At 36.9% G+C, this 20,723-nt stretch overlaps 1 protein-coding gene across 1 annotated transcript in view; it reads left to right on the top strand.

Moving 5' to 3' along the window:
• Positions 1–20,723, top strand: part of WDHD1 (WD repeat and HMG-box DNA binding protein 1) — a 55,589-nt gene that overhangs the window by 31,843 nt on the left and 3,023 nt on the right. Inside the window, exons 16-25 of the mRNA XM_037503381.2 lie at positions 1,862–2,018; positions 7,634–7,748; positions 8,830–8,961; positions 10,968–11,188; positions 11,266–11,384; positions 12,468–12,524; positions 14,666–14,709; positions 15,385–15,555; positions 16,179–16,309; positions 19,083–19,221. Coding sequence (XP_037359278.1) covers positions 1,862–2,018; positions 7,634–7,748; positions 8,830–8,961; positions 10,968–11,188; positions 11,266–11,384; positions 12,468–12,524; positions 14,666–14,709; positions 15,385–15,555; positions 16,179–16,309; positions 19,083–19,221 — 1,286 coding nt within the window. The remainder of the gene's footprint in view (positions 1–1,861; positions 2,019–7,633; positions 7,749–8,829; positions 8,962–10,967; positions 11,189–11,265; positions 11,385–12,467; positions 12,525–14,665; positions 14,710–15,384; positions 15,556–16,178; positions 16,310–19,082; positions 19,222–20,723) is intronic.

The following is a 20,723-nucleotide window of genomic DNA, read 5'->3' as shown; positions in this document are numbered from 1 at the left end:
GAAAATTGTTTCATTATTTTATTCCTAATTTTTAAAAGAAAATTTGTATATTTTTTTAAAGAATAGGTTTAAATTTCCTTATTCTAATATGTTCGCAGAACTGGAAAATGGGCTTGTTAGGCAAGGTAGCCATTGTTTTTCTTCATGAGATTTCTTAGAAAAGTTAGAAAGGGGGATATATGTTTTTCCAAAAATTTATTAGACAGTAAGGAGGAAATACAAATAAATCATTGGTACAGTTGTGACTTTTCAAGCATATTCTACACAAAACTGAGGAATTTTGTATTGCTGCGTTATCTGCTGCAGTAACCACTGACTATGTGTTGCTATTGCAGACTTGAAATGTGACTAATCTGAATGAGATATGCTATAATTACAAAATACTCTGAGCTTTTAAAACTTTATATGAAAAAAAGTATACAAATCTCAATTCTTTTACATTGATTGCATGTTAAGATAATAATATTTTGGATATATTCAATTTAGTAAATATATTATTAAAATTAACTTTTTTCCCCTCTTTCTCATGTGGAATTACACACTACTTTTACATCTTACTTGGTTTTTCTTTTGGACAGTGGTAATGTAAGCTTATTGAATAGTGGATTGTGGTAGGGATTTGGGGGACACTGAGGCATACCTTATTTTAAGGTACTTGTTAAACCTCCCTCTAATGATTTCTAGTATTGGAACTTTGTGCCCTTCAAAATTATTGAAAACTCCAGTTTGCCTTTAAAAAATCAACCATTTGGGCCTCCCTGGTGGCGCAGCGGTTGAGCGCTGGCTTGCAAAGCTGCCCACAGCCTCTGCAGCGCCTGTTCGTTCCCTGGCCACCGGGCGAGGGTCCTACATGGCACACAGACCTCTCCTGCCACCCACTGCTCCCCTCAGCAGTGTACTTCATCAGTCTGCCTGCTCTGCTCTCCGCTCTGGCTCTAGTGAATTCTCTCACCCTCCCTTGTCTTTGACTGTACCCAGTGCTTATATAAAATAAAAATAAATAAGGGGATAATTAGGGAATTTGCCATGCACTTCCTGAGACAGAAGACAAGAGGTGTGAAATGGGCATACTTAACTTGTTTCCTAGGTAAGAGTTACTTTCCTAGGAGTTGGGGAACAGAAAGAAGAGTGGGAAAGAAGAGCACAGAAGACAGATTTCTTTATATCATCACCAGGTTCTTGTCATTTTCCCAAAGTCTCAACTGGGAAGGCATCAGATTCAAGTTTAATTTTCTTTTTTTTTTTATAGAGGCATGTTTTATTTATTTAATTGTTTGTTTGTTTGTTTGTTTGTTTGTTTATACATGCACTGGGTATAGTCAGAAGCGCAGGAGGGTGAGAGAATTCACCAGAGCCAGAGCGGGGAGCAGAGCAGGCAGAAGGACCGAAGTACACTGCTGAGGGGAGCAGCGGGCGGCAGGAGAGGTCTGCGCGCCATGTGGGACCCTCCTCTGGTGGCTGGGGAGCTGCCGGGGATGGAACCTGCGCCGCGGAGGCCACGGGCAGCTTCGCAACCCAGCGCTCAACCGCTGCGCCACCAGGGAGGCCCTCAAGTTTAATTTTCTTTACTAAAATTGGCTTTTAAAAATATTGCTACATTCCAGCAGGTGGCATAGTTTTCACTGAAAATATTACTGTTTTCATTTGGTAAATTTCAGTCATATTAATATGCAATTTTTCCCACTTTCAATTTGGTCTGTATGGTTTATGAAAATCTATGGGAAATAATCTTGAATTATTTGCCCTTTTTTTGGCTTTTGAATTCAAAGTTGAATTGTTGGAATGTGTTTTTGAAATAAGATTTATTTAGTGTGTGCCTTAGCTATGTCTCTAAGTGGTTTGTTTTTCTGTTGGCATGTAGGCACCCCCTGCTATGTAGACTCAGAAGGCATTGTTCGAATGCTTAACAGAGGACTTGGAAATACATGGACTCCTGTATGTAACACAAGAGAACACTGCAAAGGAAAATCTGATCACTACTGGGTGGTTGGTATTCATGAAGATCCCCAGCAACTGAGGTGAGCTACTAGAAAATGCTTAACATTTACACTTTAAAAGTACTTTGGAATACTTTTTATTATGCTCTTTATGATTTTTTTTGTCACTTTAGGTCATTTAATTTTCATATTCACTAAAGTTTTCAACCAATTCCCTGATTTGGAACTTAATGAAGAAAATAGAAATTAAGTTTATTCGCGTGACTGTAGCATCATTTCAGCCACATTGGAAGGGGAGTTCTGGTTAAACATGGCATTTCATCTTTTGTTACAGTTTTTTTATTTTAAACAACCATTTAGAGTGGAATGTATATGGTTTAGCTGTTTCTGAGATTCTTAGCTTAATTATTATTATTTTTAAAGATTTATTTATGATTATAAGAACTAGGGTACAGGCCAGAGGTGGGGGGGCGGTGAGAGGATTCACCAGAGACAAAGGGGGAACAGAACAGGCAGATAGAACAAAGTACACTGCTGAGGGGAGCAGCGGGCCAGTCAGGAGAGGTCTGCTGCGCCATGTGGGTAGCTCCCGTCCTGGGATCGAACCCGTGCTGTGGCGGCTGCAGACAGCTTCACAGTTCTGTGTTCAACCACTTGCGCCACCAGGGAGACCCTCTTAATTATTACAATAGGGTAGAGGGCTAGTAGAAATTTAGTAGCTGACCACAAGTATAGAATTCTCAGTGTTTATAGTATCTGTACAATATCGTGTTGAAAGTTTTCCCCTTTGACACCAAACATTTTCTTGGTCTAAATGATTGTCAGTGACATTGTGTAGATACTTGGTGAACAGAGATGTCTTTGCTTTCATGTAGCTTGTAGTCTGATTAGAAAGACAAATAACAGAAAGACAAGTAAATATTAATTAGTACTTGGGATAAATGCCACTAATTAATTGAGCAGATCCATTGATGGAGAATAACAGAAAATATGGTAGGTAGAGTGATCATAAAAGACTCTTAATAGAGATAGTATTTAAAATAAGAGTTGGAGGGAGAATGAAAATAATCTGTGCAGAGTAAATAGCAGGTACAAAGTCCCTGGGGTCAGAAAAAACTTAGTGAGTTTGAGGAACTAAAAGGGTGTAAACATGGCTAGAGTACAAACAGCAAGTGTTAGTGGGGGTATAAATCCAAGGTGATGTCAGAAAATTAAGACACAGGCTGCTTAATAAGCCAGGATAGAGAACTTTGTACTTTATTTGAAGTATGTCAGGAAGTAATTTAAATGTTTCACCCAGGATTGGTGTAACCTCATTTATGCTATAAAAAGAAAAATATGTGTGGCAACTGGATTGTCAGGGGTAAAACTAGAAGTAGGGTGACCAGTTTTCAACCAGGGAACTTCTCCTCACTCCTGGGAATGTTTGGGAATGTGAAACTATTATCCATCATGCAGAATTGCTGAGAAGGTCAAGTAGATTTTTATATAGAATATACTGAGAACACTGTCAGGCCTTTAGTTAGTGTTCCTTGAATGTCAACTATTAATAATAACAACAGTAAAATAACAACAGTAAAAATCTTGGTTTTTATGGCTAATGATACCTGTTTATTTAATCTTTTCATTTTAAATGCATTTTCTAATTCAGATTCAGCAGTATTTATGCTTTCTTTTTGATTAGGAAATATATTTTATGAAAAATAATTTTTAAAAAATTCATTTGAAAAAATAAAATAATTCATTTGCGAGTCATTACAGAACACCTGCATTTAATTATGAATATGAAAAATTATTGAATATAGAAGTATCACTCCTACCTCCTTTTGAAATGAACTTCAGTTTAGCAAGAACTGTCTTTATTGTTTCCATTAGAGATTTTTTTCTTGGTCATTACTGGTTAATACATAACTGAGAGTTTACTAATTTTGTGTGCTACAGTCTAATTTGCTCTCTCCAAACATCAGCCTCCCTTCCTTTTCTCTGTTGATTTAAAATGTCCTTTCTTAAGAATTATTTAACATGTTTGAAAACATTCTTTTTCCAAGCTGTATTAATTTAACAAGCTTTTTGCTGTAGTACTGACTAAATGAGCTGTACTATAAAAAAATAAATTAGACCAGCAGCCTAGAAGAGTTGGTTTCTAAAATCATTATCAACTCTTGAGTCAGTACTCTTTTTAGAGTCATGAACAAAGTCCCCTGAACACAGAAGAGCATCCAGTCCAACACAGAAGACCAAGCAGAACTCGCTGACTGGGAAGCTTAGTCAGCTAGATATTGGCCCTCGTTTTCTGCAGTTTGACATTTTCCAACTTTTCCTTTAGTATAATAAGAGAACAAATTTTGTGATTCATTTGAAAAGGAAGTAATTTTGTCTCCTTAGTAAACCAGTTTATTTTTTCACATTTTCTTCTCCAAAACGTTAAGCCATAGTTTCCAAGAAACTCACTCATAGGCAAATTAGCAGTCAGATGAGTTTATTTTTTCTTCTTCCATGAAAGGGATCTCTAACAGAGAAAATGTCTTTTCTACTTTAGTCTTTATTTATTTATTTATTTATTTTTAAAAAGATTTGTTTATTTTATGCGTACAAGAACTGGGGCACAGGCCAGAGGTGTTGGGATGAGAGGATTCACCAGAGACAGAGTGGGGGACAGAACAGGTAGATTGACAGAAATACACTGCTGAGGAGAGCAGCAGGCGAGTCAGGAGAGATCTGCTGAGCCATGTGGGTCACCTCCCTGGCCAGGGATCAACCTCATGTTATGGTGGCTTCAGGTAGCTTCACAATGCTGCATCTACGCCACCAGGGAGGCCCCGTACTTCAAGTCTTTAAAGTTAAGAAAAGAATGTGAGTTGGTCTTTTGTCTTGATATGTGACTGAAAAATAACTATTAATAAAATCCCAATCCATATTTCCTTGTTCTTATGATAATTATTTTCTATGACTAAATCAATAAAGTATTTGCGCCATAAAATTTTTTTTAAAAGATTTTTTGTCTATTTATACCTACAAGAACTGGGGTGTAGGCCAGAGGTTTGGGGAAGGGCAGTGAGGATTCACCAGAAACAGAGTAGGAAGCAGAACAGGCAGATCTACTGAAATATACTGCTGAGGGGAGCAGCAGGTGAGATAGGTGAGGTCTGGTGCACCATGTGAGTCAGCTCCCTGGCCAGGGATCGAACTTACACCAAACTTATGCCGCAGTGGTTGGTGATAGCTTGATAGCGCTGAGACTTAACCCCTGTGCCATCAGGGAGGCCCCATTGCTGTAAAATGTTTTTAAACAAGAGGTATAAATCATGTTACAGAAAAAAGTGTCAAGGCAATTAAAGTTATTCTTCATGTTCCTCCTAATTCTGTTACTGTACATTTATATGTATATAATTGGACTTGGCTTTTGTGAATGCACATGCTCTATTTCATCTTGCATGACTAGTAAACCGGTACCTTTTGTGACTAGGTGCATGACATGTCACTTCAATAGATATATTTGCACTGCTACCTCATAGTGTGTGGTAAAATCACTGATTTATATGAAATCATAAAAGGGGAGGAGGAAGAAAGAGAATGAGATTGTATGTTCAAAATGATTGAAATTCTAAAAGCATATTTGTATTTTTATCGGATGACAAAAGGTGGCAGGGAGCCTCTACGGGAGGAGAGCCTATATAGTTTATAGTTTGAGAAGGACTCCTGGGTAGTGCCACTTTTTTTTTTTTTTTTTTTTTTAGTTACTCTAGCAGGCATTTAATAATAATAGAAGATATTTATGAAAAAATTCAAACCTTAATGACTCAATTTCTACTATTCCCTTTAAGAATGTTTAGCCCTAACTGAAATATTGTATTATAAATTAAATGGATAACTATTAGTAAGCACTGAACAGGATACTGTGTTTTTAAAATGACTATGAAAATTTGCCCATGGCTACTGAACAGTATGCAATCATGGTTTTTCAGTGTTTTTTCTTACAGATAATTTATTTATTTATTTATTTTATTTATTTATTTTTTTTTTAATAGAGGCATGTTTTATTTATTTATTTGTTTGTTTGTTTGTTTATACATGCACTGGGTACAGTCAGAAGCGCGGGAGGGTGAGAGAATTCACCAGAGCCAGAGCGGGGAGCAGAGCAGGCAGAAGGACCGAAGTACACTGCTGAGGGGAGCAGCGGGCGGCAGGAGAGGTCTGCGCGCCATGTGGGACCCTCCTCTGGTGGCCGGGGAGCAGCCGGGGATCGAACCGGCGCCGCAGAGGCCGCGGGCAGCTTCGCAACCCAGCGCTCAACCGCTGCGCCACCGGGGAGGCCCTCTTACAGATAATTTAGAGTATATAAGTTAAAAGAATATTCCATGTATATAAATTACCTTTTGAATAATGAATGCTTTTTAATTAATAAATTGCTTCAGGGGCCTCCCCCGTGGTGCAGCGGTTGAGTGCTGGGTTGCGAAGCTGTCCGCAGCCTCTGCAGCGCCAGTTCGATCCCCGGCTGCTCCCTGGCCACCGGAGGAGGGTCCCACATGGTGCACAGACCTCTCCTTCTGCCTGCTCTGCTCCCTGCTCTGGCTCTGGTGAATTCTCTCACCCTCCCGTGCTTCTGACTGTATGCAGTGCTTGTATAAATCAATCAATCAATCAATCAATCTTTAAAAAAATAAATAAATAAATAAATAAAATTGCTTCAGTAGTCCTCCCATTAGGCATCGTTGAATGCCTTACATAACTTATTAGAAAAGGTTTAGACAGTCCTTGTCCACTGAACTATAATATTATCATGTGAAGCAATCTTTGATGTAGAGATTAGGTATACATTATAATCTTTTAATGATATAAAAGTAGTCTTTATATCATTAATGGATTTTCTGCTCTGCTTTCACAATATCTAAGAAGATAGTTCCCTTATTGGACAGTTCATCATCTTTTTTCTCTTATTTTAGACTTTTTACCAACAATACCAGATATTCCCAAACTGATGAAGGAAAGTGAATATGCTTCATCAACATTTTACCTTAGGGTGTTCTGATTTATAATATAGATAACCATGACAGGTGTTTATGGCACAATTGGTAAATTTTAAAAGTCAGCAGTTTGTTAAAGAAAATCTAAAGAGAGCTGACTTGACATTTGGTGATTGCTGTGTAACAAAGCTGATGAGAGATGTTTGAAATTCTTGAAATGCTTGGAGGGATAGTTTTTAATATTTAATCAGGCTTACAGTAGGTTTTTTTGTTTTTTTTTGTTTGTTTTTTTTTTAAAGATTTATTTATTTATTAGATTTATTTTTATTTATTTATACATGCACTAGGTACAGTCAGAAGCGTGGGAGGGTGAGAGAACTCACCAGAGCCAGAGCGGGGGGCAGAGCAGGCAGAAGGACTGAAGTACACTGCTGAGGGGAGCAGCGGGCGGCAGGAGAGGTCTGCGCGCCATGTGGGACCCTCCTCCGGGGCCGGGGAGCAGCCGGGGATTGAACCGGCGCCACCGAGGCCGCGGGCAGCTTCGCAACCCAGAGCTCAACCGCTGCGCCACCGGGGAGGCCGTACAGTAGGTTTTTTTTTTAAAGACAAATTTGTTGTGTTTTATTGAGCCAAGTATTGGAATAGTGTTATTCCAATTTTGGAAATTTTATATTTTAGCACTTTTTATGTCATTTGGGAAGTTTTGATGGAGAGATTTTTCTTTGTTGACAGGTGCATTCCATGTAAAGGTTCTCGGTTTCCTCCCACCCTTCCGCGCCCTGCTGTAGCTATATTATCATTTAAGCTTCCTTACTGTCAGGCTGTAACAGAAAAAGGACAAATGGAGGTATGTGGAAACTTTATCTTGACACTGAATTTGATAACATACTGCCTGTAACACTAGCATTGAAAAATACCATGATGACTTTTGAGTGTTCAAAAAATTACTTTACAATTAAATAAGCAGCAGTAGCAGGGAGGGAAGAGACTATATGATATAAAAGAAGTATTTCAGCCAGACACACTAACTGTTGGGAAGTGTGTGAAGAAAGGGAACCCTTGTACACTGTTGGAGGAGATGTAGGTTGGTTCAGCCCCTGTGGAAAACAATATGGAGGCTTCTCAAAATTTTAAAATACATCTCTCTTACAATGTAGCAATTCTATTCCTAGTACTCAAAAGATACAAAAACACTAATACAAAAGTATATTAGCAGCACTATTTACACTAGCAAGTTATGGAAACAATCTAAGTTTCCAACAACAGAATGGAATACTACATTTACACAATGGAATACTACTCAGCTATTAAAAAAGATGAAATCTTGTCATTTATGAAAACATGAATAGAATTGGAGGGACTATGCTAAGTGATGTAAGTCAGAAGAAGACAAATGCTGGGTGATTTCACTTATATATAGAATATAGAGAAATAAAACAAACAGAAAAACTAAACTCAAACAAACCTTAGAAATCTGACTGTAGAACTAAATCTACAAGAGAAGGGGAGACCCAGTGAAATAAGGTAGAAGATTATGGCTGCTTTGTGGTAGACATGGTGCTGTAATATACATGTGAAGAGGTGTGAACCTATACCCGCAAGTTATACACAGTGTTAAAAACCATTGTTACCTTGATAAAAATAATGCAATAAAAAAAAGAAAGAAAAATGAGAGTTCTGGAGCTGGATGGTGGTGATGGTTGCATTAACACTGAATGTACTTAATGCCACTGAACTATACCATTAAAAATAGTTAAAATGGTCAATTTTATGTAAGATATTTTACTACAAAAAGAATACTAAAAATACTAGCCAAAAAAGACAGGAATATTTTAGAAAATATTTTATTTAGAAACTGGTATCTTAAGAAATATTTCACACTTGCCTGAGATGAAGCTGATTATAAGCATTTTCTTCTACTTTTATAGGAACAATTTTGGCGTTCAGTTTTGTTTCACAACCATCTTGATTATTTAGCTAAAAATGGTTATGAATATAAAGAAAGCACCAAAAATCAAGCAATAAAAGAACAACAGGAACTTTTAATGAAAATGCTTGCGGTGAGTAAAATAAATATACTGAAAAAAATTAAGTTAAATGCTTTTCCATAGGTTGAATTTGCTAAAGGTATGTGAATTAGCACTAAGGTCCACAACCTATATTTCTTATGTTGTATTCTATGGTATCTTTATCCCTTAAAAGTTTTGTTGCCCAGTTGATGATGCAGTTAAATATTTCAAACATTACGTTGTGTCTAAGATCACAGGCAGAAAAAAACTTTCTCAGTCCTACTTCCCTTTTTGCTTTTGCCTACCAGTCTGTTAGAATAGGCTCTCCAGGTGATTCTGATGCTTAAGAAAGCATCAACTCTAGCTCCTACTTTTATCATGTGCAACAAATAAAATTTGAGTATGGGCTTTTAGACATCCAAGGGTGGGCTAAAGCTTGGATAAGGCTGTTAGAGAGACATGCCTACCTTCAGTCATCCCCTGAGGCAACTGTGTATGATAGAAGTTTGTTTACAGTCAGTGACCCAATTTTGGTGGGTTGGATATTTAAGTAAATTTATCTTTGAAGATCATTAAGCTTTTGAATCATAGCTTCCTATGTTTGTGTCATCACTACAGGTTGGCTTATGGAAAAGAGTATATAGTATTTCTTCTCTGCTCATCTTGCAGCTTACTGGACTAAGTCCTTTCAGGGCAGTGACCGTGTCTCATTCAGTGCTGTATACTTGGCACTGATGTGGTGTCTAATACGCAGTAGACCCGCCTTTCCTTGAGATAGTAAATGATCCAGACTTTTCATTTTAGAGTTCAGGAAAAAAGATACTGAGGGAAAAGTGATATCTGAGACCACAGAATAATTATAAGTCCAGCTTCCACAGGTGTATTTACTACTTTCACCCCTATACAACACTGCCTTCTTTGAGTTTAGTATTAAAGAAGTTAAGTCTATCATAGAGTAAGTTTTGTTCCTTTTATAAAGTATCATTTGTAATATAGAAACTAGTAACCTTTTTACTTTCTACAACACATGTACGGAAGCATGTTTGATTTATTTACCACTTAGTCTTGGCAGGGAACTAGTTAGCTTTGGGTACTAGTTGTTTCTTTAGCAGTCCGGGTCCCCTGACATATGCCCACAGTTTGGCCTAGTAACTCGGAAAAGCATACTACTTCCGTTCATTTTCAAACACCCCCTGAGGCAGAGTATGGCCCTGATTGAGAAGTACTGCTTACAGACAAGTGATGCTAGAAAACTTGAGGACATGCAGGTGACTATCTAAAACTTCTATGTTGATGGATGAAAACTGGATGCCTTAATTTACAGTCCTTCTACCCTATTTATAAGACCCTTGGTAGACTTAGAAGTAATATTATTCCTCACTTTAGTTTCCTCAAGTTGAGTAGCTAAAATTTCACAGAAAAAGTCAAAGTTTTCTAAGAGATGGTAAACATATGTCCTTCATTTTATGTTGTAAATACCAAAAAAAAGACAAGTAAACGGAAGTTGTTAATTTCGAAATTGTATGATTTTTGGTAGTTGGAGAGTATAAAGGATCACTCTTAAAAATGAATGGATCAATCTACTTGCCCCACCCAAATTCACATAGCATTTGTATGCCAATTCTGAGCAAAGTATTAATAAAAAGCACATCATTTACAATTTATTTCTCCTTTGAATTTGTTACCCTATTTGGCAAGGGTGTGGTGGGGACTGAATTCAGAGAACGACATTTGAATTTTAAATGAATCACTTTACTTGTAAGCATGATAGCTTGAAATGATATGCCTTATTTCAGTGAATCTGAGCTGCTATTCATTATAAAATGTTCTATCACTTTATTTATTTAAGCTACTGAGACAGAAAAAATGCTCCCATTCTGACCTACCATCAATTTTAAGAATCTTCCCAATTTCAGACATGTTTAAGTATGTAGAAATGTGCGTATTAGAATTAATGAGATGCAATATCTAGAAAAATATTTTTTCAGTTTTGCTCATGTTTTGTTTTTAAAGTTTTTCGTCACGTGATTTCATTTCCCTCCCCTTTTTTGTGTTAGCTTTCTTGTAAACTGGAGCGGGAATTTCGTTGTGTAGAACTTGCTGATCTAATGACTCACAATGCTGTGAACTTAGCAATTAAATATGCTTCTCGTTCTCGGAGATTAATATTGGCCCAAAAACTTAGTGAACTGGCTGTAGAGAAGGCAGCAGAATTGGCAGCAACACAGGTAGAAGAGGAGGAAGAGGAAGAAGATTTCAGAAAAAGGTTGAATGCTGGGTAAGAAATACTTGCTTGAGTTTTCCTTTGCTATATGAATAGTAAGTTGGTGTTTATTAAATTATATTGTCTCTTAGTTATAGTAATACTACAACAGAGTGGAGCCAGCCACGGCTCAGAAATCAAATTGAAGATGATGCAGAAGACACCAGAGAAGCTGATGATATAGAAGAAAAACCAGAAATACCTAAGTATGGTAAGATACATTTTTTTCAAAGATTTATTTTATTTATTTATGCATACAAGAGCTGGGGTGTAAGCCAGAGTTGCAGGGGCAGGGTGCGTGTGTGTGTGTGTGTGTGAGAGAGAGAGAATTCACTAGAGACAGAGTAAGGAACAGAAGAAGTGGATTGACTGAAATACGCTGCTGAGGGGAGCAGTAGGCAAGATAGGAGAGGTCTGCTGCGCTTTGTGGGTCCGTTCCCTGGCCATGGATTGAACTAGTGCTGCAGTGGCTGCCAATAGCTTTATAGTGCTGAGACTTAAAACCCCTTGTGCCACCAGGGAGGCCCTGGTAAGATACATTTTTTTTTTAATTTTTTATTTTTTTTAAAGATTTATTCATGTATGCATACAAGAACGGGGGTACAGACCAGAAGTGTAGAGGGTGAGAGGATTCACCAGAGATAGAATCGAGAACAGAACAGGCAGATTGACTGAAATACACTGCTGAGGGGAGCAGCGCGTGAGACAGGAGAGGTCTGCTGCACCACAGGGGTTGCTCCCTGGCCTGGGATCGAACTCGTGCTGCAGAGGCTGCAGTTAGTTTCATCGGTTGCGTCTTAACCCCTTGCAACACCAGGGGGGTCCAAGATACATTTTTTTTTTAATTTTTTTTTTAAGATTTATTTATTTATTTATTTATACAAGCACTGGGTACAGTCAGAAGCGCAGGAGGGTGAGAGAATTCACCAGAGCCAGAGCCGGGAGCAGAGCAGGCAGAAGGACCGAAGCACACTGCTGAGGGGAGCAGCGGGCAGCAGGAGAGGTCTGCGCGCCACATGGGACCCTCCTCCAGTGGCTGGGGAGCAGCCGGGGATTGAACCAGTGCTGCAGAGCCTGCGGGCAGCTTCACAACCCAGCGCTCAACCGCTGCGCCACCGGGGAGGCCCCCAAGATACATTTTTAATTCAAATTAAAATAAGAAATGTATGTGATTTTCCCTATTTTACTTGGCTGAGAGAAATTGAATAATTACACCTTTTCAACATCTTTGATCTCCGATTATAGAGTATGACTCTTCCCAATTTAATTGTATTGTTTTATCTTAATTCTATAGGACAGAGCCCATTTTTCAAAAGTGCAAATTCTTCTGATGTGCCAACTGTTACATCAGGTAGGAAATATTTAATAGCAAGAAAATATTCCAAGTAATTTTTAAAGTGTTATATCTACTCAAATATACCTTACCTTTTAGGGCCTGCTTTTTATCTATTTTTTTTAAATGAAAACAAAAAACATTTTTATCAAAACACTTTTATCAAAGATGTTATATCTAAAACTGTGGTCATTTAACAAATATTTATTAAATGCTTTTATGTGTCAGGTATTTGACTAGATAGAGGGCACACAAGTCAAACATACATGTGAGATTGATCCCTGCCTTAATATTATTGCAGCCTAGCTGGGAAGACAGATATTGAAGACAAGTCTGGATGTTACTAAGGATATATGCAGGTTTCTGGAAAAACAGCTAAAAGGAGTTGAAAATAGTTGCCTTTGGATGTTGAGACTAGGAGATAAAGAAGGCTGGAGTAGGGAACCACCTAAATTTTTTTTTTTTTTTTGAAGCATAAACCTTACAGTAATGAGCTAACTTTTTAAACTATATACATATATTACTCTAATAAATTTTTTAAAAGTGCATTATTAAAAGAGCATACAATAGCTGACTAGAATCTAGTTAGAGGTGAGGTACGGGTAGAGACCCCAAGAAAGCCTCAAGGAGTCTTTAAAGCAGAGACCTCAAGGATTAGCAAGAGTCAGCTAGGCAAAGATGAGTGGGGGCAAGAGCAGAAAAGAAGCAGATGGACTTATGGAACAGCTTGTGTGAGAATAAAAGAGTGGTATGAAGAACACAGAAAGAAAAGAGGAAGTGATGCTCAGTGGTTATGGGGCGCCAGAAAGCCACCAAATCATGCAGATTCATGTAGGCCATAATAATGATTTTGATCTTTATTCCAAGATCTCTGGGGGATTATTGTAGGTTTGTAAGCAGGGTTGTCGCATGGCATACTGCAGAGGAGGGACTTGTGGAAGGAGACTACTGAGGCAGTCAAAATGAAAAGGAATAGTGACTTGGGCTAGGGTGGTTGTAATTGATGTTTTAATCAGAATGGGGAGAACTGAAGCGGTGTTTTTGAAGGTGCTGCAGGGAGTGCAGAAGTTCATGATCTTAAGAATGACTCAGATTTTAACTTGAGTACCAGAGTGAATAATGGTGCTACTTACTCTGTCAGTAAACACGAAGGTAAGGTTTAGATAGAAGGGTGACAGATTACTGAGATAAGTAGCTATCACATAGACAGTTTCATATTTGGGTCAGGGACTCAAGAAATTAATTGGCGCTGGAGATACAAGATAAACCATAAGTATAGCCATTTAAACCCTAAGCATGAATGAGCAAGGATTGTGAAAAGCTCTAAAGTGAGAAATAAAATGAACTTAGGCCTAGGGAATCTCCACTAGATGGTGGAGGAGGCAGAATCATTAAAAGAAAACTGATACTAGAAAGGAAGGAGTTAAGCCAGGAAATTGAGTATCTAGAAGACAGCATCAAGAAGAAAGCAATATTCAGCTATGTGGAATGCTGTTGGGAAGTCAAATAAGAGGATGATTGGAAAGTGTGGGCCTCTTAGAGATTGTTGAATTCTTAGTAAGAGCAGATTCTATAGGGTGGTAAGGCAGTAAGCCATGTTACAGTGGGTAGAGGACTTTAAAGAGGTAAAAAAATGGAAATAGTTGAATAAGCAGCTCTTGAGAAATTTGATGGTGTGAGGGAGGTGAGAGAAAATGGTGGCTAGAAGTGATGTGAAATAGAGCTTGTTTTTTGTTTAAGTTAGGACACTGGAGTCATTAGAGTCAATTAAGCTAGGAAATCTTGAGTTAAAACTGGAGGTGGTGACTGATAGATCAAGTTTCTTCACAAAGCAGGAGGGAATGGGATCTAGAGCACAAGGGGAGGGATTATTAACCCTAGCTAAAATAAAGCACATTTTTCCATTGTATCAGGAGAAAAGGATAGAGCTATGGGTACTGGGTTTGTGTATTTCATAGTGGCACATTGGCATAGTTCCCATCTAATAGCTTTTATTTTGTCTTGAGAATAGGAAGAAAGTCATGTAGTTGTTAATAGTTTTAGAGTTGCAACGTACCTTTATTTTCACATAATGTAGATTAAAATAATTCATCTACTATTTAAAAAGTCAGAAACCTTTTTATTACTACCATTAAATGGGGCTTTCTTTTTTATGAAAGGTGCAGTTACCACTAACAACCAAGGACGAGTAAATCCCTTCAAGGTAAACTCTTTCCAGTGATATTTTCTATTATTTAAATACATTCCCCTAAAGAGAAATATGTCTAAACCAACAGATGACCTTCCCCAGGCTTAGAAGTATTAAAGACTGAAGCAGATCTTTGTGAAAACAAAGACAAAAGCAGCACTAGTTCACCCTTAAGCTAACAGTTCTATTTTCCTTTTTTTTTTTCTGAAAGATTTATTTTTATTTATTTATGCATACAAGAACTGGGGTATAGGCCAGAGGTGCAGGGATAGGGGGTGAGAGGATTTATCAGAGACAGAGTGGGGAGCAGAACAGACAGGTTTACTGAAATACATTGCTGAGGGGAGCAGTGAGTGAGACAGGAGAGGTCTGTTGTACCATGTGGGGATCAAACCCAGGATGCAGTGTTGATAGTGCTGAGACTTAACCCCTACGCCACCACAGAGGCCCCAGTTCTGTTTTTCTAAGTATACTTTCTTCTAAGTATCTATGGTTTTGAGAAATTATTCCATGTTGTTCTTGGGGATGTGGTATTTCGGAAAATATACATCAATCTTAATTTGGATTGTACCAAATATATTTAATCCCCAAGTGAGACTATAATACAACTTAAAATAAATTTAAAGGGAAAGTCTCAGGATTATTTTTTCTTCTTCAAGCATCAAATACTAATGGTATTTTGTTCTTTAGGTATCAGCCAATTCTAAAGAGCCAAACATTTCAGTGAATTCACTACGTTCAACTAATATTTTAGATAATATGAACAAATCATCCAAGAAATCCACTGCACTTATTCGAGCTACAAATAATGAAAAGTCTCCGGTTATAAAACCTCTAGTTCCAAAACCAAAGTCTAAGCAGGTACTGTTTCAGCTCTCCACAATCTGCAATAAGTAGCATGTGACCTGTTGGTCTTATTTTGGTTTTGTCCACTGATTCAGGGACAGGACAGGAGGCTGTACTTATTTATTATTGATTGTCTAGATAGAGCAATGGTTCCCAATTTGGTTTTGCTCCAGAAATGCTTTTTAAAAATATCTATACCTAGATCTGAGGGATCCAGACATCTATCTATATTTTGGGTTTTTGGTTTTTTTTTTTATTTCCGTAAAGTTCTGATGCATATTCCTGTTTAGTGACAACTGGTGTGGTGCCTGGCCATGGGCTTCTCTTGTTCTGTGTTCTAATTTTGCCTCCTTTGCTACTTAATTCATCCTCAATTGTGATCAGTAAAATAAATCCCTTGTTTATCTTTTCCATGTCATAAAATTTTATTCCTTTAGGAAACATGGAATTTGAAGTATGGGGTGTTTTTGTTTTGTGTGTGTGTGCATGTTTATTCTCAGCTGAGAACCTCAGGACATCACATGTTGATATAAGAATTTTATAACTTAGAATTCACAATTCTCAAAATTTGCTTGTAACATACAAAATTATCTAGTGGTTTTTTTTTTTTCTGGTTTTTATAATGTTTGTCTTCATAGGCATCTGCAGCATCCTATTTCCAAAAAAGAACTTCCCAGACTGATAAAACTGAGGAAATAAAAGAAGAAAATCCTAAAAATTCACCAGCTGAAACCTCAGATCTCTGTCCTCAAAACTCTGAAAGCCAAAGGTCAGTACATAGCGAAACAGTATTCTCAGGATGCAGTGTCCCACTAACAGAGGCAACAATACAAAATCATCCAACTCTGTTATTCATTATTATAAACAATACATGGCACTGGTAGTGGGCATTCTGATGACTTGTGACTTTAAGGAAACCACAAGTATTGAGTAATGTCTGTATTGCTTATTAAAGTATGTGTTGATAAATTGTGTGTATTTTTTAACTTGTATATGTTTTATTGGGACACCATATTTTATAGTTAGCTCATTTTTAGGTTTGATTTTTTTTTTCCTTTTTAAAAATTGAAGTAGTGATAGTTTACTTTGCTTTTAAATAGATAATCTAGCTACATGGAAGAAACATAGTCAAAAGATAGAAAAAGATGTGTGATGAGTGAATTTCTTTCCTGACCACCCAACTCCCCTCTCCATAAATAATATCAGCAATGAGTTTCTTTCATAGCCTACCAGAATTACTCTGTGTATGTGCAGAATACTTATATTTGTTCTTTTTAGTTTTACAGAAATGGTAGCATTCATATTCTTCTGTATCCCGCCTCCCCACTCACTTAATAGCAGTTTGTGCAGATCATTTTGAGTTACTATATAAAGAGTCCTTTAACAAAACTAGCAATGAAGCTATGAATAGGAGACATTCATGGGTGGGGAGAGAGGAAGGGATCGAAACAGGAGGGAAGAACACAAGAGTCTATGGTGATGGTTCACGAGTGTCTTGGTGGTGGTAATTTTATGGGGACAACACCTGAGAGAAGAAATCAAGCATTGTACAAAAATGAACAATGGTATAAAAAGAAAGAAAGAAGGAAGGAAGGGGAGGGGAGGAGAGGAAGAAGAGAGGAGGGGAGGGAGAAATCAGCCAAAAAGACTGAAAAAAAAGAGTTTTCATTAATCTTTTACCGTCTATTGAATGGGTATACCGTAATCCACTTCATACTTGGCTGGTTGACAAATGCTGTCTCTTGCTAGCACAAGTAGTACTGCAATGAGTAATTTTATAGTATCATTTTTCCATATACATATAAGGTGGATTCCTCCATGATTCAAGTTGATATGTACATGTAAATCCAATAGATATTGCCAAATTCTTCTGCATTGATGTTATATCATTTTATACACCCCTAGCAAAATATGAGAGTTCTTGTTTGCCCCAGTCTTATTTGCCCAGCAGTGCCATATGTTACCAAATGTCTATCTCTGCTATGCCATATTTATTTGAAATGCATCAGTTAAATGGATAAAGTCACCGTTTCATGTTTAACGTTACCTTATATAACCAGTATCCACTTTAATTTGAGAAGTAGTTATGGTTTTTATTTTTCCTATTTTGTTATGAATTCAGATTAGATATTAAAAGTGAAAATTTTATTTAAAAAGATTAAACTTGTATTATCAACTGACTATATGAAAAACTTACTGAACTCTCATTCAGGAATTAACTCTGTTTAGCCAAATATTTTGTCACAGATATGATAAACTAGATCAAATTTGAAAAGAAATGTCCAATTTTGGTTTCTTTTGTAAAAGCAGTTTAGAGACAGGAATGCCATGATTTAGATTTTGACATTGCCCCAGTTTGATTAAAATTTGTATTAATTTCTGGAAATTTAAGAACTTTTGCTTAGTGTTGCAATTTGTTTTATTGTTTGTTTCTGGAAGTAGAATTACCTTAGAAGACTGCTTGAACTTTGTATCATTTCAGATATTGTCAAGCAGTTATAGCTATGTTTAGACAGAAATCAATTACTTAGAAAGACAATTATTTCTTTCTTTTTTAGTTAATTAAAGATTTTATACTTGATTTGTATTTGAGATATGTTTATATCCCATGTTTTTGTTTCATTTAAAATTGTAAACATTTCCCCCTGCTATTTTTGCCACTAATTTTTTCTGCATACTTATTAAATGTGTTATTTAGTATTCACTCAGCTACAGCATAGTGAAAGGCAGTATAGCTACTGTGCTAAGCATAGGGACTCTGAGGTCAAACTTGCCTGGCTCTTGAATCCCGGATTTGTCTTTCATGATCTGTGTACTCTGGAGTAAGTTATTTCACCTCTCTGAGCCTCATTTTCCTCATCTATCAAGTGGAGATATTAATTGTACCTCCCTCAATTGGGTATTATAGACTAAATGAGGTAATACACATAAGCCATTTAGAACCATGCCTGGCAGATAATAAAAATTGTGTTAAATCATTTGTGACCTAAAGACATTTTTGTCCAGAGTGGAATCTAATAAAATTGACAAGTGTGCTGTGTTTACACTCGACGTAATAATGATATAAGGAAAGATGGACACTGCCACGTTGACTGTGAGAGCAAAGCTGAGGGGCGGGTAAGGAGCTTGAGAGAAGTCATGAAGATTTCAAATAGCCGGACTGGGAAGTTGAGGAAGAACCTACCAAGGACACATGAAAGAATTTTATAGGGCCCGAGGGGCTAAGTGAGGTTGGAGACCTTGAATCTGTTAGCATTCAGAGTGTTCTGAATGCAGTGTTCAAGGTTGTTGCACTTGGAAAATATAAATGTGAGTAATCCTTTTAAATTGGCCTTACAAAAAGATCTTTGAGGTTATTATTCCTGCAGTCTCCAAGGCAGTTTTAAGTAATGTGTAATACGAGTATTAACAAGTATAATTAATTGCTTCTTTAACTTTATATAGGTATGTAAAAACTAATGGTTAATTACTAATCTGCAGAATCACAGAGCATTTAAAACTGTCTTTAAGTTTCAAACTTTTTTACATAATTGTTATTTTAGGCCAAAGACTGGGTTCCAGATGTGGCTAGAGGAAAACAGAAGTAATATTTTGTCTGACAACCCTGACTTTTCAGATGAAGCAGACATAATAAAAGAAGGAATGATTAGATTTAGAGTACTGTCAACTGAAGAAAGGAAGGTAAGTATAATCATGCTGAAATTGAGATCTTAGTGAATTCCTAGGTTTTAAAAATACTTATACCCTTTTGTTTTTTCAAATGGAATACATTGAGATATACTCTTGGTGAGGAAGAAATTAAATAACTGAAATTATTCTACACTTTGAACTTGTAATAGTTAACACTGATAGTTAATTATAATTATTATTTGGTGTTCATGGGTAATTTTTTGGCAGATAAACTGTTTATATTTGTATAAGTTCCTGCGTGTTATAATTAAGGGAGTACCCCAAGAAAAGTACATTACTTGTAAATCAAAAGCAAATAAAATTAAAAAAAAAAAAAAAAAAGCAAATAAAATTAATAAATACAAATACAGTTAACTCATATTTTTGGACTACTATTTTAGGATCCTTGTTAAAAAAAAATGCTCTTTACTTATACATTGAATACTTAAAGAGATTACTGAAGGAGATTTTGTTCCAGTCCTTTACATGGAAATTAGCCAGGTAGATTGTACTTACTGCTCCTCAGGTGAATTTTTGCCATGTGAAGGAAGGCTAGGAGCAGCTTTCTGATTCAAAAGGAAAGAACATGGATGGGGTTTCAGTGAAATCCTGGACTTCACTTTCCCAGGGATGGCATTGTGCAGATAGGCACCTGGTGACATAGATACTTGCCTTAATAAGCTGGGCTATAGGAATAAAGAAATTTCAAAATGAGGAAGCTAGAAATTGGTCTAACCACATCTAGCTTTATTTAGACTCTCAATGGCAAATTCATGTTTCTTTTCAAAAGTATTCATAAAGGGATAAGAATTTTCTAGGAATTAGATAAGATGGCATAGAGTAAGACCTTATACAGCAGAAGAGGAAGAGACTTGACAATGTTATGATTATATTTTCAAATACTTAAACACATAATCAGTATTTTTGCTGTTAATAGAAACAGCATTTTTATCTGGGTGAATAGGAGTATTCTAGTGACTAATCTATTATGAAGGAGTTCCTTAGAATTATTAAGTGTTATTTATACTTTTCGAATATATTTCTCCCTTCTGTTTATTAAATTTCCTTGAAACCCAGGTGATGTAGAAAAATGGGGGGAGGGAGTAGAGGAGGATATTCTCCACTTATTGGGGCACTCAGTTGTGTCCCTACAAATATTGTTACTGAATTTATCTCTGGATAGGAATGCTATAAAAAATATTGCCTGCACATTTATATTGAGTGAAAATTGTAAGAAGGGATGTCATTTGCCATACTGTGAATAATGCATTTAACAGTTGTATGTAACCTAACTTTTACAATTTTTAAAGTTTTTTTAAAGATTTATTTATGCATACAAGAACTGGAGTACAGGCCAGAGGTGCAGGGGGTGAGAAGATTCATCAGAGACAGAGTGGAGAACAGAACAGCAGGACTGACTGAAATACACTGCTGAGGGGAGCAGTGGACGAAACAGGAGAGGTCTGCTGCACCACGTGGGCAGCTCCCTGTCTGGGGATCAAACTTGTGCTGCA

The sequence above is a fragment of the Talpa occidentalis genome, unplaced genomic scaffold (assembly GCF_014898055.3).
Source record: "Talpa occidentalis isolate TD23 unplaced genomic scaffold, MPIMG_talOcc4v2.1 talOcc4.11, whole genome shotgun sequence".
NCBI classification, from domain to species: Eukaryota; Metazoa; Chordata; class Mammalia; order Eulipotyphla; family Talpidae; genus Talpa; species Talpa occidentalis.
The sequence above is the reverse complement of the archived record's forward strand: the minus strand, read 5'-3'. Positions and strand labels throughout refer to the sequence as shown.